Source organism: Mycteria americana, chromosome 3 (genome assembly GCF_035582795.1).
Source record: "Mycteria americana isolate JAX WOST 10 ecotype Jacksonville Zoo and Gardens chromosome 3, USCA_MyAme_1.0, whole genome shotgun sequence".
NCBI classification, from domain to species: domain Eukaryota; kingdom Metazoa; phylum Chordata; class Aves; order Ciconiiformes; family Ciconiidae; genus Mycteria; species Mycteria americana.
The window spans coordinates 90,540,343-90,559,332 of record NC_134367.1 but is presented as its reverse complement, the minus strand read 5'-3'; the positions used below and the strand labels follow the sequence as shown (position 1 = coordinate 90,559,332).

Here is an 18,990-nt window from a genome sequence, read left to right as displayed (position 1 = left end):
TTTGAACAATCATATGGAATTTTAGGAAATTACCAGAGATTCTGAACTTTGTCTTTAAACTGTTCAGCAAGTTACCTGATTTGTCTGAACCAAAGACAAATTATTTTAACCACCTTCTTAACCAAAAATCTTTGCTAAAGAAGGGACGGAGGAAGGCCAAGCACTGTGCCTTGTTGGGGAAGAGAGTCCCAAGGCTGTCTCGCTTTGCTGGAGAGCTTCTGGCCTTTCTGCTGTTGTGCTGCCTGTGGATCTTCTTTGAGGAGAAGAGCTCAGGTGGGGCAGAGTCATGTTTTGTTCAAGTTTGGGGTAGTAGGTATTGGGGGGGGGGGCGAGGGGGGAGAGAAATGGCATCCTCCTAAAGAGCTTCATTCAGAAAGTACTTAATCCTTCTACATATTTTGGGACAACTAGGAAGTCAAATTTCTAAGTGATTTGTCTTCACTCTTAAGTATATAAAAAATAAAACTGGTAAGACTGTGTTAGAGTACTGTTTTGTTAGTCTCCTAGTAGCTTAGAAAGAGGATGGAAATGGAGATCTGTTTATTTTTACTTAGCTTCCCCAACAGCCTCCATTTTCTAAGATGTCATTATCCTTATCTCTATTGCACGTCTCTGCTGCTTGTAATTTCCCCAAGCAACAGAATCAGCAGAACAAAATTGGTGTGTGGAATTTTTTTTTTTTTGACACTTCCATCATTTCACAAAGTCACTGTATTACAGCAGTGCTGTAGACAGCAACTAAGGCATTCAAGGTGATTGTAGGCTGAGGGAGACGGTGTTGCACTAGTTCACCTTCTTCATGTACGATGGTGGGGTTCTTTGCAACCACAGAAGTCATCCTTTTTTTCATGAAACACATGAATTAAGTTTTGTATTAAAGACGGTGGCTTTGACACCCCCTGGGTTTTCTAGAGAAAGCTTTTTGGCTATCACTGATGAGTGACTGATTGGATTCTGCAAAAGTTGACATCTTTGCTCCAGTTCTCTGTAGTTCTTGTCAGCTCTTTGAGATCTGGGCTGTTTGGAACATAGCTATGAAATAGTTTCAGGTATTTAATTTGTTTTTGACTTTTCCTGGCAATTGGTGGTTTTACACCTGCGTGGGGAAGATACAGAAATCTCCAACATGCATGGCAGAAGAAAAGCGGCTTACTGCACCATACTTTACAGATAAACTCTGCTGACATACAGTTCTGTCAAAAGCATAGTGTCAACTGAAAAAAGTGCATCTATTTTTCTCTTTGTTAATGATATGTTACTTGTAACAATAGCAGAAGAAAGAGTTTTACTTGAAAGATTGTTTTGTGTTCTTTAATATAAAGAATGTTGCACTGTATTTGCCAGACTTGCTGCTTTGGGAGTAGCTTTACCTCAAAAAGTTTTCTTTGTGATGGGAAATAATCAAAATATATTTTTTTAATGCTGTATTTCTAGAAGGCATTTTTATCATCTGTCAACTAATTGAATTGAGAATATTTGCCACTTGTTGATGTATAGGATTTAGTTAAAAAAGAAAAAAAGTTAAATATTGGATTGACCAATTATCAAAATTAATGTTGCCAAGAAGTTTATGTACTTATAGTGTACGTTGATTGATCAGAAGTTGTTAAGGCATGAGTATAAGCATGGTGTCTTCTCACTTTTAGCTTTTTCCTGTGTATTTACAGTTTTTCCAGGTTACAGTGTGCTTTGGGTTCTGCTCTTATGCTTGCATGACAATAATAAAGGACTAAATACCATAGCCATTGGCTATCATGTCAGTATGTAAGGTCTTTGTATTATGTCATCTTCCCATATTGGGCTCTCTTGGTATAAGTCATCTTAACTTTTTGCTTCTGAATTCTGCAAATATGGTTACCAGAGGAATCAGTCATCTGTTAGCCTCTCTTCTGAGATCAGTAGCCATCCTTTCTAATGATGAAATGGTATGTGCATCAGTCCACAGAGCAAGAAGCAGTAAGTGTGTGTTTGGATGTGCAATAAATTAACTTCTTGGACTAGACTAGGAGGTGGAAACTTTCCTTCTGTAACCTTCAACATTACAGGCATGTTGGGTTTATTTTATTTATTTATTTATTAAATCTGTTGGACTTTCAGACTTTAATTCTTGAGGTATTTTAGATTCTTTTATGGCTTCAGTATTTCCTTGTCTCTTTGTAGGACCCCAGCTGAATGCACAACTAGAAGGTTGGCTTTCTCAAGTACAGTCCACAAAGAGACCTGCTAGAGCCATTATTGCACCGTAAGTTTGAAATCTGTTTTTATTATATATAATACTTGATCAGTTAAATGCTGCTTTATTTTGAGTGATTTTGAAAACTGGTGAAAGCTAATTTTTAGCTGACAGGAATGTCATGTGGTTTCTAAATAGGTATTTAGGATATGGCATGGTATGGAAGAAATCTGTGCACATTTTGGTGTATGATTAGTTTCCTTTTGCTGATGGATTGAAGATATAACATTCACTTGTGATCCAGTAAGACAGATAAGAGGTGTATTAGTGGAGTGTAGTCTAAAGATGACAGCTCTTTCAGCGCATTTCTAGTATAGAACAGCTACACATACTAAAAAAAAAAAGCCAAAACAAACAAAAAAACCACCCCACAAAACAAATAAACAAAACACCAACATTGCCTCCAAGTCAAACTTAGGAAAGCTTAAAACAAAAGTAATAAAACACTATTCAGCTATTCAAAATGGTTTACTTTTGTTATTTATTTTAGTTTGGTTCTGTTTGGGTTTTTTTGTCCACAGGAGAAATAGGGATCATCTAAACTATTTAGGTAGAATTCAATTTATTGAAGATGGTTGAGACATATAATAAGAAAAGTATGCTGGTCATTCCAATTTATTGTGAGTTGGAAGGAAACACTAGATAAAAACACCTTAAAAATGATGTTTTTCCTGTGTGATAGAGCATTGATACAATGTTTGAAGTACACCATAATAGTACTGAATGTGCAGAAGAAATTGTCCCAGATCTGCCTTAGTGTTTCTCACAGGAATGTCTGGAAAGAGGCCTTTCAGCTGCGGATTAGGTAACCTGTGTTCTTTTTTCTGGAACCGCTGGAAGTCTTCTCGTGGTCTCAACAAATTGTTTCATTAACTGTGCCTTTGTTTTCCCACCTGTAAAGTGGGATATGGCTAATAATATTTTTGTGAAAGGCTGAAAAAGCCTGTAGCAGAGGGAACCTTTCAGAAGGCTCTGTTGACATTGTCATGTAACATACCTTGCTGGTTCACCGAGTTTCAGTCTCCTGTTTATCCCCTTAGCATGTACGTTAGTACCTTTCTGAGCTCTTCAGAATGAGTGAGGTAAGTGATGCTGAAGTAACACCCCAGGGTAATTTTCAGGATAACTTGCTCCAGATGTCATTCTGTGGATGCGTATACATGCATGTATGCATACATACATATAAATAGATGTAAAATCCTCTAGTGCTGTCGATGAGGAGCTCGTATCTTCAAGTATCCTGTGTGTCCCAGGACTTGGAGCACGTATCATTCTCAGTGTCATTGTATAAAAAGACCATCTGGAAAGCTGTAGTTGTGGTGTTGCACATACTTGACTCAAAATAAATGATAACTATTGACCTAGGGTCATGGGTGCTCCAGAGGCAATGCAGCCAAGCACTGTGCAATGTGGGCATGGCCTTCTGCTGTGGACATGCTGCTGAGTGATCGTGAGCTGTTCTCCACCACTTGGCCTGGGACCCTGGGGAATGAACATTCTCTGGAGTTAATGCTTTTAGCACTGTAAATGGAATCTTCTGTTTTTAACAGTCTTGAAGGGAACGGGTCTTAAGATTTGACACAAGTAATCAGAATAATTATGAATGTTTTTGGAGCACACACAGGAACACGGGTTGAGAGAGATTCCAAGCCAGACTGATAGGAAATGATAAAGCGTGTCATGTTCTCTGCAGTAAAAGCTACCGTGCTGCATTCCGCTCCTTTCCCTGTGCCTATTCATTCTGTTGCTGAGGTATTCTTCAATGACAGAGCATTTTTATTCTCTGTTTATCTGCTGTAACGTGTAGTCTCTCTTTGCCAGACTCCTCTACTGTCATCGTATTCAGTTACTAGAGTGTGGTTAGAAGAGCTTTCTCCAGCAGCTTGCTATTCCCTCGTCCCCTGGCTGCACTCTTAGCATTATCATGAGCTTCTGGTAATATGCAGTTGTGTAGTCTGCCTACTAGTATCTTTTACAAGTAAGAAAGGTGCTTTGATCTGGAGGCTTACTTACTAACTTTCAAGTAAATGGTCACTGGCAGTTCTTTAACAAATATGTCTCTTGCACATTCAGTACTAGAACAGTGCTCCCCAGCTGTTTCAGGAGTTGATTTTTGGATCACTCTTACTATTTCTAGCTCATTGGGGACAAATAATATTTAAGATATTAGCATTTAATAGCAATGTCAACATATTTAAGATGCTAAACAATATTTAACAGGTTAATATTTTGTACATCTTGATTTGCAGCCACGCAGGATATACCTATTGTGGATCTTGTGCAGCCCATGCCTACAAACAAGTGGATCCTAATATTACGTAAGTATAAAAGTTTTTATTTACAAAGTGTAAGACAATGCCACCGCAATTTTCTGAGAAGTTGAATGTTCTTTTTACATTCTTATACCTCGAAGTAGTCAAATATTAATTTTGTACTCTTTTTAGTCTTTTATGCATCCCTTCTGTTTTAACATCATAAATGTTCAAATTGTTTGGATGTTATAAAAGAAAAAATTAATGTAGTATTGTTGGAAATGAAAATGTAAAGCAGTATTTTCAAAAATTATTGAGAATTATTGGTAACTAACTTTTTAGAAGGGAGGGATTTAACAGTGATCTTTTTGCAGGTAATAACATCTAGTTTACTTTTCTGCTTGATGTTCCACTGCTTTTATAAATGCCCAAGCTGGCTGGTTTTTTTTGGTTTTTTTTTCTTTTTACTGGTTGCAGGGTGTCTTTGTTTCTTTTTTGGTTTTTGTTGGGACGTTTTGTTTGGTTTTTAAGTCTGTTAAAATATTTGATCATGATTCTGCATTGGTTTTTCAGTGCAGGATTATGGGCTGAATGCTACCAGGATTCTCTTCTGCTGTGGAGAAAGTGACCAGTGTGTGTATATAATATCTGAAGTCAGAGAAAGTTACTTGTTGTAGTAATTTTAAATGGACTTGTGTTTCTAACAGCACAACAGTTTAAAAAAAGAAAAATTAAAAAAAAGAAAAAACCAACACACTACTGTAGTCTGTGCCTGCGTCTGAAAATATGAATCCAGTTATTCTAGGTTAAAGGAATATAATTCTTATGTGTTCTGCTGACTGCAATGTTTTTTAAATGACAAAAATTTAAAACATCTCCAGTATTTACTCAAAGTATGTATTTTGCAATGTTAATATAAAAACCGGCTATGTCTATCAGTTGCTTATGAGATAATATGTTGTAATGTTCTCCAAAGACAATGGTTTTGATTCTTTCTAAACTATTGTAAACAAAGTGAAGATAACTTACAGTGTGACACATAACTAGTTTTTCTAAAATTTCTAGAACAAGTGGCATTCCCCAGGTTCAGTGACTTGGAGTTGATTGAACTTTCTGGATCATTTGCTATTTTACCACATGGGATGTTTAGAATTGGCCAGTCATTCATCTTTCAGCTGAAGTATTGTGTGTTTGGATATTTTATTTTTATGAGCTCTGTAAAATGTTTTAATATTTTAGTATAGCTTGCTATAACACTCCACATGTAAGGAAGGGGAAAAAGAAAAAATCTTTACATGTCTCCCACCCCTTTAGTTCAGTGCCAGAAGCAAGATGATGTGATCCTGAATCTGAAAAGCTGAATTTCCTATAGGGTTTTTTTTTCCTTCTTTTCTTTAAGTCCTGTGGCAGGAGACCCTTAACATCTAATGAAGAGCCAGGAACTGAGGACTTGATGAAGTAACATCATGATGGCATGTGAAAGCTTGCAGTATCAGCTAAAGCTACAAATGTGCAGGTCCAAGTCCCTGTTGTTGATGCAACAGCTGGATAAAAAAAAGCATTTGAGAATTACTTAAATTTGAATTTGGTGAAATCTGAACTACGGCTAATCAAGTAAATAAGTGAAAAGCTCTGAACAGATGATAAATCCATAATCCTCATTTGAGGGCGCATACCTGTAGTTGTTGAAGGTGGTATGTAACTGAAGGTTGTGTTGGTCCAAGGAGAGAATCCAAAAACCTGTTCTAAGGGTCTATAACACATCATTCCGCCTCCAAATGAGTGCAGTCAGACAGATTTCTAGCTGATGAGTGCCGTCTGATATATAACCTGCTTAAGAGGTTAAGGCTACGGGAAGCATTATTGAACTGATCTCATGATGATTTCTGAGATACCAAGCAAAGCTAGGGCAGGGATTTGATCTGTGATCTTACACACAGCAGAGTAAAACTGTATTGGTAACCACCAGAAAGTATCACTTTGTACGTTTTTATTAAACTTGTTACTCTAAACCAGCTCTCTGTACAATTGCAGTTGTCTAAATTGTGGGCTTTTGTGTTAATTGTTGTAGCCGAAAAATTTTCATTCTTGGGCCTTCCCATCACGTGCCCCTTTCCCGATGTGCACTTTCCAGTGTGGACATTTATAGAACACCTCTGTATGATCTCCGAATTGACCAAAAGAGTAAGTGCATGATAAAGCTTACATCTTGAAGATTGCTGAGGCTTGAGTATTAACTGTGGTACTGCAGTGCTGAGGACTCTCTTGTTGGGCACTTCATTGCTTTTAAGTGGCATACAAGTATAAACCTGTTTTTACTGCAATGAAAGCTAACTTCTGAAAGATCCTGGTGGTTGCAGGCATTGCTATATTATAACCTTAATGTCTCTCTTGCTCCTGCAAGTAAAGAATTCTCAGTCTTTGCTTTTCTTTCCCATAATGAGTGTGTGCCTCTTGACAAGTGATGTTTAAAAGGGATCTCAAAATTAAGAAGTGTTACACTTGAATAATAGCCCACTACACACCTGCTCTGTTATTCTGTGAAGTATCCTGTCTGAAAAAGAGGTAGTGCTTAGTTGGTTTGAGTTTATTTCTAACAGAGGAATAATAGAGGAACAAAAAGCTGCTTTTATTTGGATGCATTATTGCATGTGACTTTTTTTTTTTTAACTGGCAGAGTACCTACAGAACTTAAAAACTGTTAGTCTGAAAGACTGGTATTTCATGGACTAAGCTTAAAGGTGCGATGAAGATAAATTTGATATTTTGACTTTCATGTGTTTTGAGGTATACCTAAATAATACAATACCTTTTTCAGAAGGGCTAGTTAGCGCAGATGTATTGTTATTTTGTCACGACTGTGATTAAGCAAGCTAGTTCAGGCTTCCTACGTAGTGCCTGCAGAAATTTCCTTAGGTAACAAGTATTTTGGTTTCTGTAGAACTCCTTTATGGCTTGGAGAAGGAGGCACAGCCCTACATCAAATTCTTCATACAGTGGAGAGTTTTCAAAATGTAGAGATGACTCTGCATACCACCAAGCGCACTTTAGAGTAGAAAAGATAACTTATAAATGTGGATTACTTAATCAGTTTTCACTGTCTCCAGATTTCATGATTCAGTTAATAATAAGTTGTATTAAATAGTAACACATCCATCAATGGCTCAGCTGATCAGCAATTTTTATTTTATTTTTTTTAAAAAAACATATGATGGTGTAGTTTGTGAAAATAAGAATTCAGTGACTGGGCAAATGCATGCATATTTTCAAATGTGTTTTATTTGTGTTACTTAAATTTTGTATCATAACTGAAAATGTTTCTCAATATACTAACAAGGTCACTGATTTAACACACTTATTTTGTAAACTGAATAAATTATGTTTGTATCTTAATGACTTGACCATAATTTTAATCCTGAATTTATTTAAAAAACAAGTGGTTTAAGATGACAACCCTTGGAGGCAAGTAATTTGTTTTAGTGGGCTTGTTCTGATACAGATGCACCGTAGCTTGCTTTACAGTGGTTTTTTAAAAAAATAGTAAAAATGAATCTTTAATTCATTTCAGTTTATGGAGAATTGTGGAAGACTGGGATGTTTGAGCGTATGTCCCTACAGACAGATGAAGATGAACACAGTATTGAAATGCATTTGCCTTATACTGCTAAAGCCATGGAAAGGTACTAGGGCTAATTAATTCTACAACAATGAGCATTATGTGCATTAAATGTTTGAACTACATGTGAAGTGCGGTAGGAAGTAATAATACCCTTTATGGTGTATAATACCCTATATGGTGTATAATACCCACACTGTCCCACCCCCCAGTAAAAATTTGGGGGAGGAGAGGGTCAGAGACTAGGATTAGTTGCTGTAATAGAAACTGTAAGTGGAGCAAGCACCTGAATGATGAAATTGGAACACCCCTTATAAACAAGTTTATATGTTCATATTGACTTAATCATTGAGTTAATATTAGACATGCTTTCATGAATCTCTCAGTAGCTGAACTTTTTGTTGTTTGTTTCCATTTTTGCAAGGCATCTCTGAAAGAAGTTCAAATACTAATAGGTGTTTTCTGTGGGATTTTAAGTTTGTTTGGAGCCTTCATACTAATTTTGAAATAAGGGTTCTGTTTACACCTGCTATTTCAGATGAGTACTTTGAATAATTTTTCTTTAAAGGTGATAATTTTTGTCAATTTGTGGTGGTTTCTTTTTTTCCCCTGTCCTTTTTTAACTTTTCTTCCATAGTATTTGTAATTTTCCCTGGAGTATCAGTATACATCTGGGTGCTATCTTGAGCATTTTCATATACGTTGGAAAATTACCCAACATTTGTGCAGTATCTATCCAGGGAGAATTTCATTCTTACTTTATTGCTGGTTTCATTGTGTCTTTTCTTTTTGTTTCCCTGGTGTTTTCACTTTGCAGCAAAGATAAATACTGTTTTGGGGGGGGATTTGTTTTCTGAAATTGAAGTAGTTTCAGGTTCTAAAACAACTTCCTAGTACGACCTTACCAAATTAACTGTATCTTCAATTCAGTGGTGCCCTTTTAAAACATTCTGCAATTTCAGTTAGCAAGCCCTGAAAAAGCTTCAGACGTTACTTGAATTACAACATCTTTTCTTTTGCTTATAAGCCATAAGGATGAGTTTACTATTATTCCTGTGTTGGTCGGAGCACTGAGTGAGTCAAAAGAGCAGGAATTTGGAAAACTCTTCAGTAAATACCTAGCTGATCCTAGTAACCTCTTTGTGGTTTCTTCTGACTTTTGCCATTGGGGTAAGTTTCACAGCTCTTCATTATAACAGTATGATGAATATTTTGTAGTGATTTTCAAATAATGTGTTTTAATAAATGTTGAATGTTTTAACTTCTGGTAAATGTATCTTTGAAATGTAAATGCCTTTGTAAAGCTAAAAAAGGATTTTTCTTTTTTTAATCTGGAACAATAGATGAAAAATATTAATGTGGTAATGTGTTTTCAGTGTAGTGGAGGAAATAAATGGTGAAGGTGTATGGGTTTATATGCATCTCTTTACTGTTGCAATAAAATAACTGTCTGATATTTCTTGCTCTTTTTACTCTTCTTTTAAGCACCTCAAAGCAACTTGCAAAACTAATTAGCTAAAAATTCACTGGACATGGCAACATCCCTCTGACAGAAATAAGTTTTGTACATTTTACTGTTGGGTAAGATAGCGGATGGAGTATTTATGCCAGTTCACCAGAGCTATCCCAGTTCATCTTGGTGGCAGAGCTATAAAGACTCCAGAAGCCTTGACTTCTGTCCTGCTTTAACACTTCATTTTTCTTTTAAGTGTGACAATAGCTGGAAAAGGGACTGCTTCAGAAAGATATGTTTTATCTTACACAACAGACCTTCTTCCCTTTTTTCATTGTCATCTTTGGTCAACTTATGTAATTAAGTGCATATTTTACTCATCTTTGAATTGTGGAATAGGTGGAGGTATATAAGGATGACGTGGGTTCTGTTGTGGCTAATGAACCATCTAGAACTGTTCATTGAATGATCATGAACTTTTTCTTTTAACCTTCATTTACTGTGGGTATTGTTGTGCAAGCAGAAGTAGCCTGACTCCAGGGTTGACTTTGTCAAGAGGGATAGCGAAATGAAATGTTGCTTTACTTTTTAATTTATAGAATTGGATTCCAAGGCAATCATAGGCAATTAATAAGTGATAATGGAGTGTCAGTTCTACATAGTAGGTTTTTCTTTAGGAATATAGCTGTCAGTCGTGTATTTTTTTACTTCGCTTCTGGGCTGTTACTTTGATGATTGCCCTAGAATTTCCTCAGTGGAGCTAAAAAGTATAAAATAAATGAAGATTACTACTTTATAAATATTATAATTTCAATTATTTAGTAAGTACTAGGGAGTGTTTTAGCTACGATTTTTCCCTTTTTTATTTTATACATGATTTTTGTTTCAAGGTCAGAGGTTCCGTTACAGTTACTATGATGAATCCCAAGGAGAAATTTATAGATCCATTGAGCACCTAGATAAAATGGTAAGTTTTCAGATTTGGTGGAACTAACTAACAAATTTCTCCTGTACATTACATTTCTTTGAACACTCTAGAAATTTCTCTAACAAAATATTAGAGATTAGCTATTTTATTGAATGTATACTTTTCCTTTGTTTACCACAATAAGAATTTAGCTGTTGTTTTTAGCTAGTATCCTCCATTTTACTGACTGCGCACGTTATATTGCGGGTATAATCTAGTAAGCATAATTTATGAGAATAACTGCATGTTCGCCTACTTAAAATGCCCTAGTGTAATGTAATTCCTGTCCATATACCCTCTTACGTTTTTGAGAAGCAATAAGAATTATGAAACGAGTATTGTGGTAGTTCAGGCTTGATAGCTATGATACCTGCATATCGAAACAGCATGTGATTATGCTAATGGTTTCAGCAACATCCATTTTGAGGAGGAAAGGCTCCTCAAAGGCTCAAGAAAAGGATTGTGCTTGAAAGGCTCAAGAAAGGGATTGTGCTGGTCAGGAAAACAAAAGTCACCGTTTCCTTGGGAGTAGTCTTCCCCCTGCCCCTTACTCTGTAGTAGGTGGTGGGGAAAAGCAGTAGACCATACTTCATTCTGGGTTTGGCAAATGGCTGAAAGGAATGCTAAATACATAAAGATCATGATGCCAATTACGTTGCACTTTGTTTGCAGTCACAGGAGCCAAGGATTTCTTTTTAAATGAAAAAATTGTGTTAATGTTCAAGACTATACTTAAGGCACAGAATAGAAGTAATTCTTCTGGAAATACGTAACCTTAAAATTTGTTTTAAAACTGTTTGGATAATTTATGTAACTTCTGTAAAATCTGTTAGAAGAGAGAACTGTTGTTATTCAGGGCATGTTAATTTTTTTCCTTGTCTTGAAGGAATAAATCCTATCTGCTGGGGAGATCTCTGGAGTGTTTTGCTTTGTGTATCCATATTAACCTCTCTGTTTTTCCACTATTCATCACCGGAATGGAAACAGTAAATAATTTGTCTTCATTCTATTTATCCCATTTTTAATAATTCTTGTTGTCAGTTGAGAGCTTTCTCTATAGAGGCAAGTGTTTTTCTACGGAGTCCCAGAATTTGCAGCTCTGAGTGTTTTTGCAGGAGAGCAGATTAAGGTGCATTAGCAAACATTAGTTTCCCCGTGTTAATTTCTGTGGTGAAAGCTTGTAGAAGGACTGGACTTTGGCATTTAATGACTTCTGGTGAATGCATTGCTGCACCAACTCTTTCTTTTGGTAGTTATTCAGCCAAAAGGAAACGACATTTTTTGTAACATTGGAAATGATGTCTACTGTTTAATAACTATGAAAATATTTTTTCAATCTTAAGTTTAACTGGAAAACTAAACATACTGCGTCGCAGTATACTGTGGTTATTTTTTGCCTGTTTATATCATGCCATATGTGAACACATGACTGTATTCAAACCCTGTTCAGAGTAGGTTTTGCTTTTGGTGAATTTCAGAAATTTCTTTTTAGTACACTTGGGATGCTATCCACAGTGTCACAAAGATCTCCCTGTCATGTTTGTGCAGCTTTTGGAAGGAGTGAATTCAATTTTGTATGCCCCACTCAGCTACTTCTTGTTTCCTTAGATAAGTATTGAATTTTTTAATGTCATTTGGCATGCTAAAGAAACTTGTATTGTTGTAACCACTAGGCCTCTCCACAGAGAAAATAGCATTAAGATAGAGACAAAACTGTACTAAAACCATCAGAGGCTTTAACCTCTGCTATTACTGGCCCAATAATTTTATTGGACCTAACTAGCAAAGTAGTCAGCTGAGCGCTTTGTAAGCGGGAAGACATTCTACGTTAAGATAAAATTACTTTTCCTTAGAAATGCCCTTGTGGGAAGACAATGGTCTCTTCCTTATTTAGACCGGACCTTAAGTGCAGATGCATGATGATTTTCATGGCTAGTGCATAAACAACGCCAAACGCTTTGGACATTGAAGATTTACTAGATAAACTGGTAACCGCTGTGAGAAATTTTATTTGCTGTGATTTTAAGTTAGAGCCCTTAGACTTTGGCATAAAAAAATACAGAGTAGTAAATACTGCTGGGCAGACATCGCTTTCTCCATGGTAACTCTTAATGTGACCGCTCTGTTACCGGGGGGGTACCACAGTGCACCTTGTGAAGCATCGGTGAAAGGAGTAAACAGCCCCATGGTTAACAGGGGTACCTTAGGGAAGAATCCTCAAATGAAGAGTTATAATTGAGCAGCTGATGTGCAATAATTTGTTTGTATATCATAACCTGATACCTACCGTCTTTTTAAATAAAAGTGGGGGAGTATTCTGTAAGACATTGTTGAAGAGTAATTATTTTTTGATTATGGCTAGCCAGAAAATGCAGACTGCTCGCTTCAGTCTTCACTGCCAGATTGCTCATTTTATATCTATTTGTGAAACCTTATGCCTCACTTGAGTCAATAGGAGGATTCTGTTACCCTGAATGCTGAAGGGGGAGGATAATGCAGGTGCTGAGGAGAGCTGTGCAGGAACAGCCAGCAGTTGTTGTGCAGGAGCCGTGCACAGCACTGGTGGCTTCTCAGGTGGCTCTAATGAACTACTCTAATGAGCTCTAAATTCTGGTGGCTTCTGTGGTGCTGCTGTGGTGTGCCAGCACCTTCCGTGGTGTGCCAGCACCTTCCATGGTGCTCCAGCCTGGGAAGGCTGCTTAGCTTGGGCATAATGCAAGACCATGACTCTCTGCCTGGGTGCCCAGCTCCCTGCTCTCTCTGATGTGCCCAGCCAGTAATTTTCCTGTTGGTTGTTTATCTTCTAGTCTGAGTGACTCTCGCATGCAAAGGTGGCTGGACTGGCTAGTGCTAAGACAAAGTTTGTTTCTACTTCCATAAGTGTGCTACTAGTGTATATTTTTTTTACGTGTGAAGAAGCAGCTGAAGTAACTGATTGCAAACTTAAACTTGACTAGCCAAAGGATTATTGGAGTATAGTATAAAATAAGCCTGTGGGTTGTGGGTTTTGGTTTTTTTTGTGGGTTTTTTTTTTTTTTTTTTGGTAAGCATGTAGATACTTGGCCCTATAAGGGGTGATATTTAAGAATGTAACTGCTTTTAATCATATTAAGTGCACTGTGCTAGGGTGTTGTAGATGCCATTTACAGTGTCTGGTTAACTGAGATACGTAATTTCTATGTGGTGCCATAATAACCATGTGATAAACTGCAAAACTGTGTGATGGTTTGCATTTTTATCATGTGGGTTTTTTTGTGTATTTTAACTCTGTTCTAAACCATGCCCAGCTGAGTTATTTTGAGTACTGAAAATTATTATATATTACAGAAATACTTCTGCTTTTTAGAAAAATAAAACACAATCAGACAAAAATGTTTCCTTTGTTCCTCAACACCATTTTAGAGTGAGAACCAAGCTTGGTAGTCTTTGCTCCTCTGCCACAACGATTTTTAAATCCAAGAGATTGAAAAGTTCAGTACAGTTGAATGCTTATAGGGTATGTGTTAATAACCATTTTCCTATGGATTTTCTCCAGTCTGTGACATATGGAGCTCTGTTAGCATTTGCTGGGATGAACTGCATAGCTCTAAATATTTTACAGTGCTGAACTGTGCATTGAAATAAGCTTACTAGGCATTCTGATAAATCCATGTCCATTCATTTGAGACAAATGCTGAAATGCCTCTGCCCAGTATGTTCCAGTGACTTACAGCTATAAAATGAGTCTCTCAACTGAGCAGCCATTTTCATTTTTTAAAAAGTCATGAAAGGGTTTATGAATGGATAAAATATATTCTTATGAGCTGTTCAGTATCTGAATAAGAGCTTTATGCATGTTTAGTTTCACTTGAGTATATAGTTAAGTTTGGTTTCTTTAGCTGTGTATTGACATGTACAATTTACAAGTAAATGGATGGTTCAAAGATGTGCTGCTTAAACTGTAGAAATGCAATGATATCTATGTAATCACTGCTAGTTAGAGAACAGCTACCTTTATTTTTTTGGCACTCGTTTAGGTTCTGTAGATCTGGAGTGAGTAACAGCTGTAATTACCGGCCAGGGGTCCAAACACCCTCTCCATGACCCTGGAAGAACTGAGCTCTTGCCAGCAATTGGTCAGCATAGTTTGGTTTTATTTTTCCATAAAATTTATCTCTTTATGAAATCATGTTATGTCTGTTTTTATTTAAAAGTACACAAAGGTGGTGGTTATGGTTGCTGTTTTCTAATCCTCCCTGACTCCCTTGGGAACCTCCAGCTCCTCCACTGTAAGCTGTGATCCAGTCTGAATAATTAGCATATCTGCCAGATCACCCAACGCCCTTGCAGAGTATTGAAGAAGTTTCACTCTTGAGGTGGAGACTTCAGACAGACTGACTGCTTCCTGCATTGTGATTTCTCCTTTTATCACCCACACTTTCCCAAAAGCAGGGGAAGGGGTTGGAACAATCGCAGAAACCTTAGGAGAAATTCTTCTCCTTTCTGATATCAACCTCCCATTGTTCCCACGCAAAGTGTATGTTTTTTTCCAGTCTCTAAGGAAAACCTTCCTGTTTCATCAGCTACATGTAAGAAGCACAGCTATATGTCTTACTGAATTAGTGAGTGTCTGGAGCTCATTACCCGATGAAAGGAACTAATCATTTTCAGAGGAAGGAAAACCACAAGAGGATGGAGTCTGATACAGGCAAAATAGCAAAACCCTGATAAAACCCAGACAATAATTGATTTAGACTTGCTTTAAACTACTTTCATTGTAGTTGATCTGCTCTGTGGGATGGGGTAAAAGTAGGCTGTATCTGGAGTTACAGGATTCTTTTTGCTTTTAAGAATGCAAATGTTTGTATATGTGGAAGGTTTTGTTTTCCATACGTGTTCTGGTTTTCATAGTATGACTCCATGGGATCATGGGTCTCACCGTAGATGGAGAAAAGGATGTATATATGTGACTGCCTCATGTAAAGTGGAAGCATCATCTTCTGGCTCTTATGTTTCTGTCGTGCACCAACTTTCTAGTGCTTTAGAGATGTTCTGGATCTGCTGCTTTATGCTCTGAGCAGATGGTCAGCCTATGCCCAGATCAGCTGCCTTGCGTGCCTGATGTGTCTAGGATACATTACACTTGCTACATGCTTGAATTGCATGTGTGTATATTGGTGATTTATCTAGGGTGTTTGGACATCCAGAAGTCCCAGACAAGTGCTCAGCCCTGAGCTCTGTTACCGGGGAGAAGAGATGGAGGCAAAACTTCTTCCTGCTTTGCCCCTTTTAGTAAACTGGTCTGGTGATTGCTGTACAAAATCCTATGGAAGTAGGGCACCCTTGGAGGTGAGGATCAGCTAGTCTGCGGGAGGAGCTTTTTTAACATGAGCTTCCCTGGTATCTGCAAAGATAGCTTCACAGATCTGTGGATCACTGACAGCTTTGGAAGAGCTCCTGCGCTTTTAGTTTGGCAAGGGATGGCAACAAGATGACTACAAGCTAGAGCTCACACGCTGAGGTTCCCTTGATACCCTTGATACAAAGTAGATGTTTTTTCCTCCTGAAGTATTCTGTGTTGTCATAAATAGGTGAAACACCTGCTTATGAATGTGTGAAGTAATCATTGCTATCGATTCTTTTTCAGGGTATGAGCATTATAGAGCAGCTAGATCCTGTATCTTTTAGCAATTACTTGAAGAAATACCATAATACAATATGTGGAAGACATCCTATTGGCGTATTATTAAACGTAAGTAACTCTTGATTTGTTGAAAAATGTAACTTTTAGCAAAATGCTTACATTTGTTTTAAATACAATATTGCTGGAGTATTCCTTAGTTCTAAAGTGGCAAGTCTTGAATTAATTTATTTTTCCAAGTATTCTCAACTTGGTTTACAATTTCCATGTCTTGCGTATAGGCAAATGTAAGCTCTTACAAGGGGTGAGGGTTTTCAGTTCCCTAAGGGAGATGAGGTACTGGTTCCTTTTAAACTTCAATGAAATACAATAATTCACTTTCTCTTGGCCCTAAATAAACAAACAAATAAATCCATCTCCCTGAGGAAGTACATACTTACTCGTTTGAATCAGTACTTGCAAACATGTATGTATTTTTTCTGTATTGCTATTAGCTAGCTATTGTGAGTGCCTTGTAATGTCTGGCAGCGTTTTCGAGTTTTGCAAATACGATGAGAGATTGCCTCTGTAACTATTAGTGCAGTGCACTGTTAACTCGTAAATTAATGGCAATTAGAATTCAGATTAACTGGTACTTTCTAGTTACCATATTCTGCTTTGGTGATGCAGTGCAAGCATAAACCTGGCTTAATTTAGTTGTCTAAATTGGGTCACAGCTGCTTTACAGCACTGCTGGAGTGCTGCAGGTTTGTCCTATTGCTTGAGTGAATCTCACTGTATTTTACTGTAATTCAAATCTGAAACAGGAAGCATGTTAACCTTTTTAAAAGGCAAAAAAATTCACTGGAAATATAGTCTATATGGAGAACATATAGAGGAACCTTTTAAACTAGAGTCTGTAAAAGTCTGAGCAATATCAATACTGGGGATACATGTAGCAAAAGTCAGTACTATGACACGTCTGCAAAAATATCCAACTCTTAACCTCAGGTAATGATTAGTTTTGCAGTGAATCTGAGCTAAATTCTGTCCATGCACTTTTGCCAATTGTCACACTTTAATAAATTATCTTGGTACATTCTTTTTCCTTAATGGAAGAAATATGATCTAAAAAGTGTTAATAGTATTGGGGGTTTTTTCTGTTACATCTGTGTTTCTGTATAAATTCCCTATGGAACTGAAAGCATTGTTTCTAAAGGATCTATTTTGAAAGGTTGTTTAGTACTGCTTTATAGAACTGCATGGATGTACATAGTGCAGTGGGGGGGAGTGTCAGTGAATGAAATGGCACGGAAATGGGTTAGGTCCACCAATTACTTGGAGGTGCTTATATTATTATGAGAGATGGTGCAATGACCCCCGGGTGAGAGGAGAGGACTGAGATCTAGCAAATGTCATAATTTCACCGATGCCTTTTTTTTTAAACAGCTTTTTTTCTCTCTTCAGGCTATCAACGAGCTCCAGAAGAATGGAATGAATATGAGCTTTTCATTTTTGAATTATGCTCAGTCAAGCCAGTGTCGAAACTGGCAAGACAGCTCAGTGAGTTATGCAGCTGGAGCACTTATGGTCCACTGAACCGCTGAATGCTCAGGGATGGCACCTGCACACACTCTGTATACGGGGTCCCAGCCTAGCCCTTACAAAGATACAGTCCCTGGTCTTTGGGTATACTGAAACCTCAAACTAATAGAACTTTCTTCTTTTCTAGTAGGTGTAGTCCTTCCTTAGTTTCAACTCATTTAAAAATGCTTTCTTGTTTAGGACAATGGAAGGAAGGCTGGTATCGAAACATGTTGTGATTTTTTTTTTTTTTTTTTTTTAAAAGATAATGGCTATGAAGGCATGATGGCAGACAGTCCTTACGAATACAACATGTAAAGCATTTACCATATCCTAAATTTGCACTCTTTGCAGACCTGTGCACATGTACTCTGCTTTCAGAATAGTTTTGCAAGTTGTAAACGGAAAAAGGGGTGGAAGCTTTTTAATAAAAGAAAAAAAAAAGGAAAACAGCGCATTTATAAATGATCCTGTATTAGAATATAATAAAACTCCAGTATAGTCAGTTACTACCCGTGATGTACGACAGATATCTTCTATTTTAGTTGCTAATAAAGGGCTACACAAACCAAAATAGTCTGATTTAAACTTATTGCTTTGTGTTCTGTATGTGGCTGCTTGTCATTAACATCCTTTATCCTCAGTTCTTATGCTTGATAATTCAGCCATTCTGTAAAATACTTTAGAATGTATTTTATATTCAACATTTGTTATGACTACTTCATTTACAGATTTTTTTAATCTTAAACCTGCACTATGAGTTCAGCTGTGCAAAAGAATTTTAAAAACCTTTTGTATATTCTTATTCTTTTTGTTTTACAATTATCTATAAAATAGTATCTTTTAGTATTGATACAAATTTGTATCAGAAATACACTTTTAATGATTTTTATGCTCAGTTTGATTATTAAGATGAAATGGATGCAGTATTTTTATTTGAAATGACTTAAAATTGAAAACAAACAGCAGCTTGAAAATGATAATTCTTAGAGTATCTATCAAGTATTCATAGGCCACAGAAGCCATACAGTGCTAAGCTCAAGCAATTATTCCTCAAAGATTTAATTGGGAGGGGAAGGTAAAGCTTCTCTCTATTTTTCTTTTTTTAAATTTTTTAATTTTTTATTCTTTGACTCTGGGTAGAATTATTTCATGTTCTTTAAACATCATCACATCTTAGGAGTTCTTGAACTTTCTTCCAGCCAAAATAATGATGTAATTATTTGAGTTGTTATCATTCCTGAAGACTTCCTTTTGTTCTAATAAGAAATGCAAAGTAGGATGGC

At 36.8% G+C, this 18,990-nt stretch overlaps 1 protein-coding gene across 2 annotated transcripts in view; it reads left to right on the top strand.

Annotated features, from left to right (window-relative positions):
* Window positions 1-17,959, top strand: part of MEMO1 (mediator of cell motility 1) — a 28,288-nt gene extending 10,329 nt beyond the window's left edge. Inside the window, exons 2-9 of one of the 2 annotated variants that reach the window (XM_075496056.1) lie at window positions 2,161-2,242; window positions 4,483-4,551; window positions 6,557-6,669; window positions 8,054-8,165; window positions 9,129-9,271; window positions 10,445-10,521; window positions 16,148-16,252; window positions 17,588-17,959. In XM_075496056.1, coding sequence (XP_075352171.1) covers window positions 2,161-2,242; window positions 4,483-4,551; window positions 6,557-6,669; window positions 8,054-8,165; window positions 9,129-9,271; window positions 10,445-10,521; window positions 16,148-16,252; window positions 17,588-17,719 — 833 coding nt within the window. In that variant the 3' untranslated portion in view covers window positions 17,720-17,959. Of the gene's footprint in view, window positions 1-2,160; window positions 2,243-4,482; window positions 4,552-6,556; window positions 6,670-8,053; window positions 8,166-9,128; window positions 9,272-10,444; window positions 10,522-16,147; window positions 16,253-17,587 lie in introns of those variants that run through there. The other variant, XM_075496057.1, reaches the window with a different exon arrangement.
* The last annotated feature ends 1,031 nt before the right edge of the window (window positions 17,960-18,990 follow it).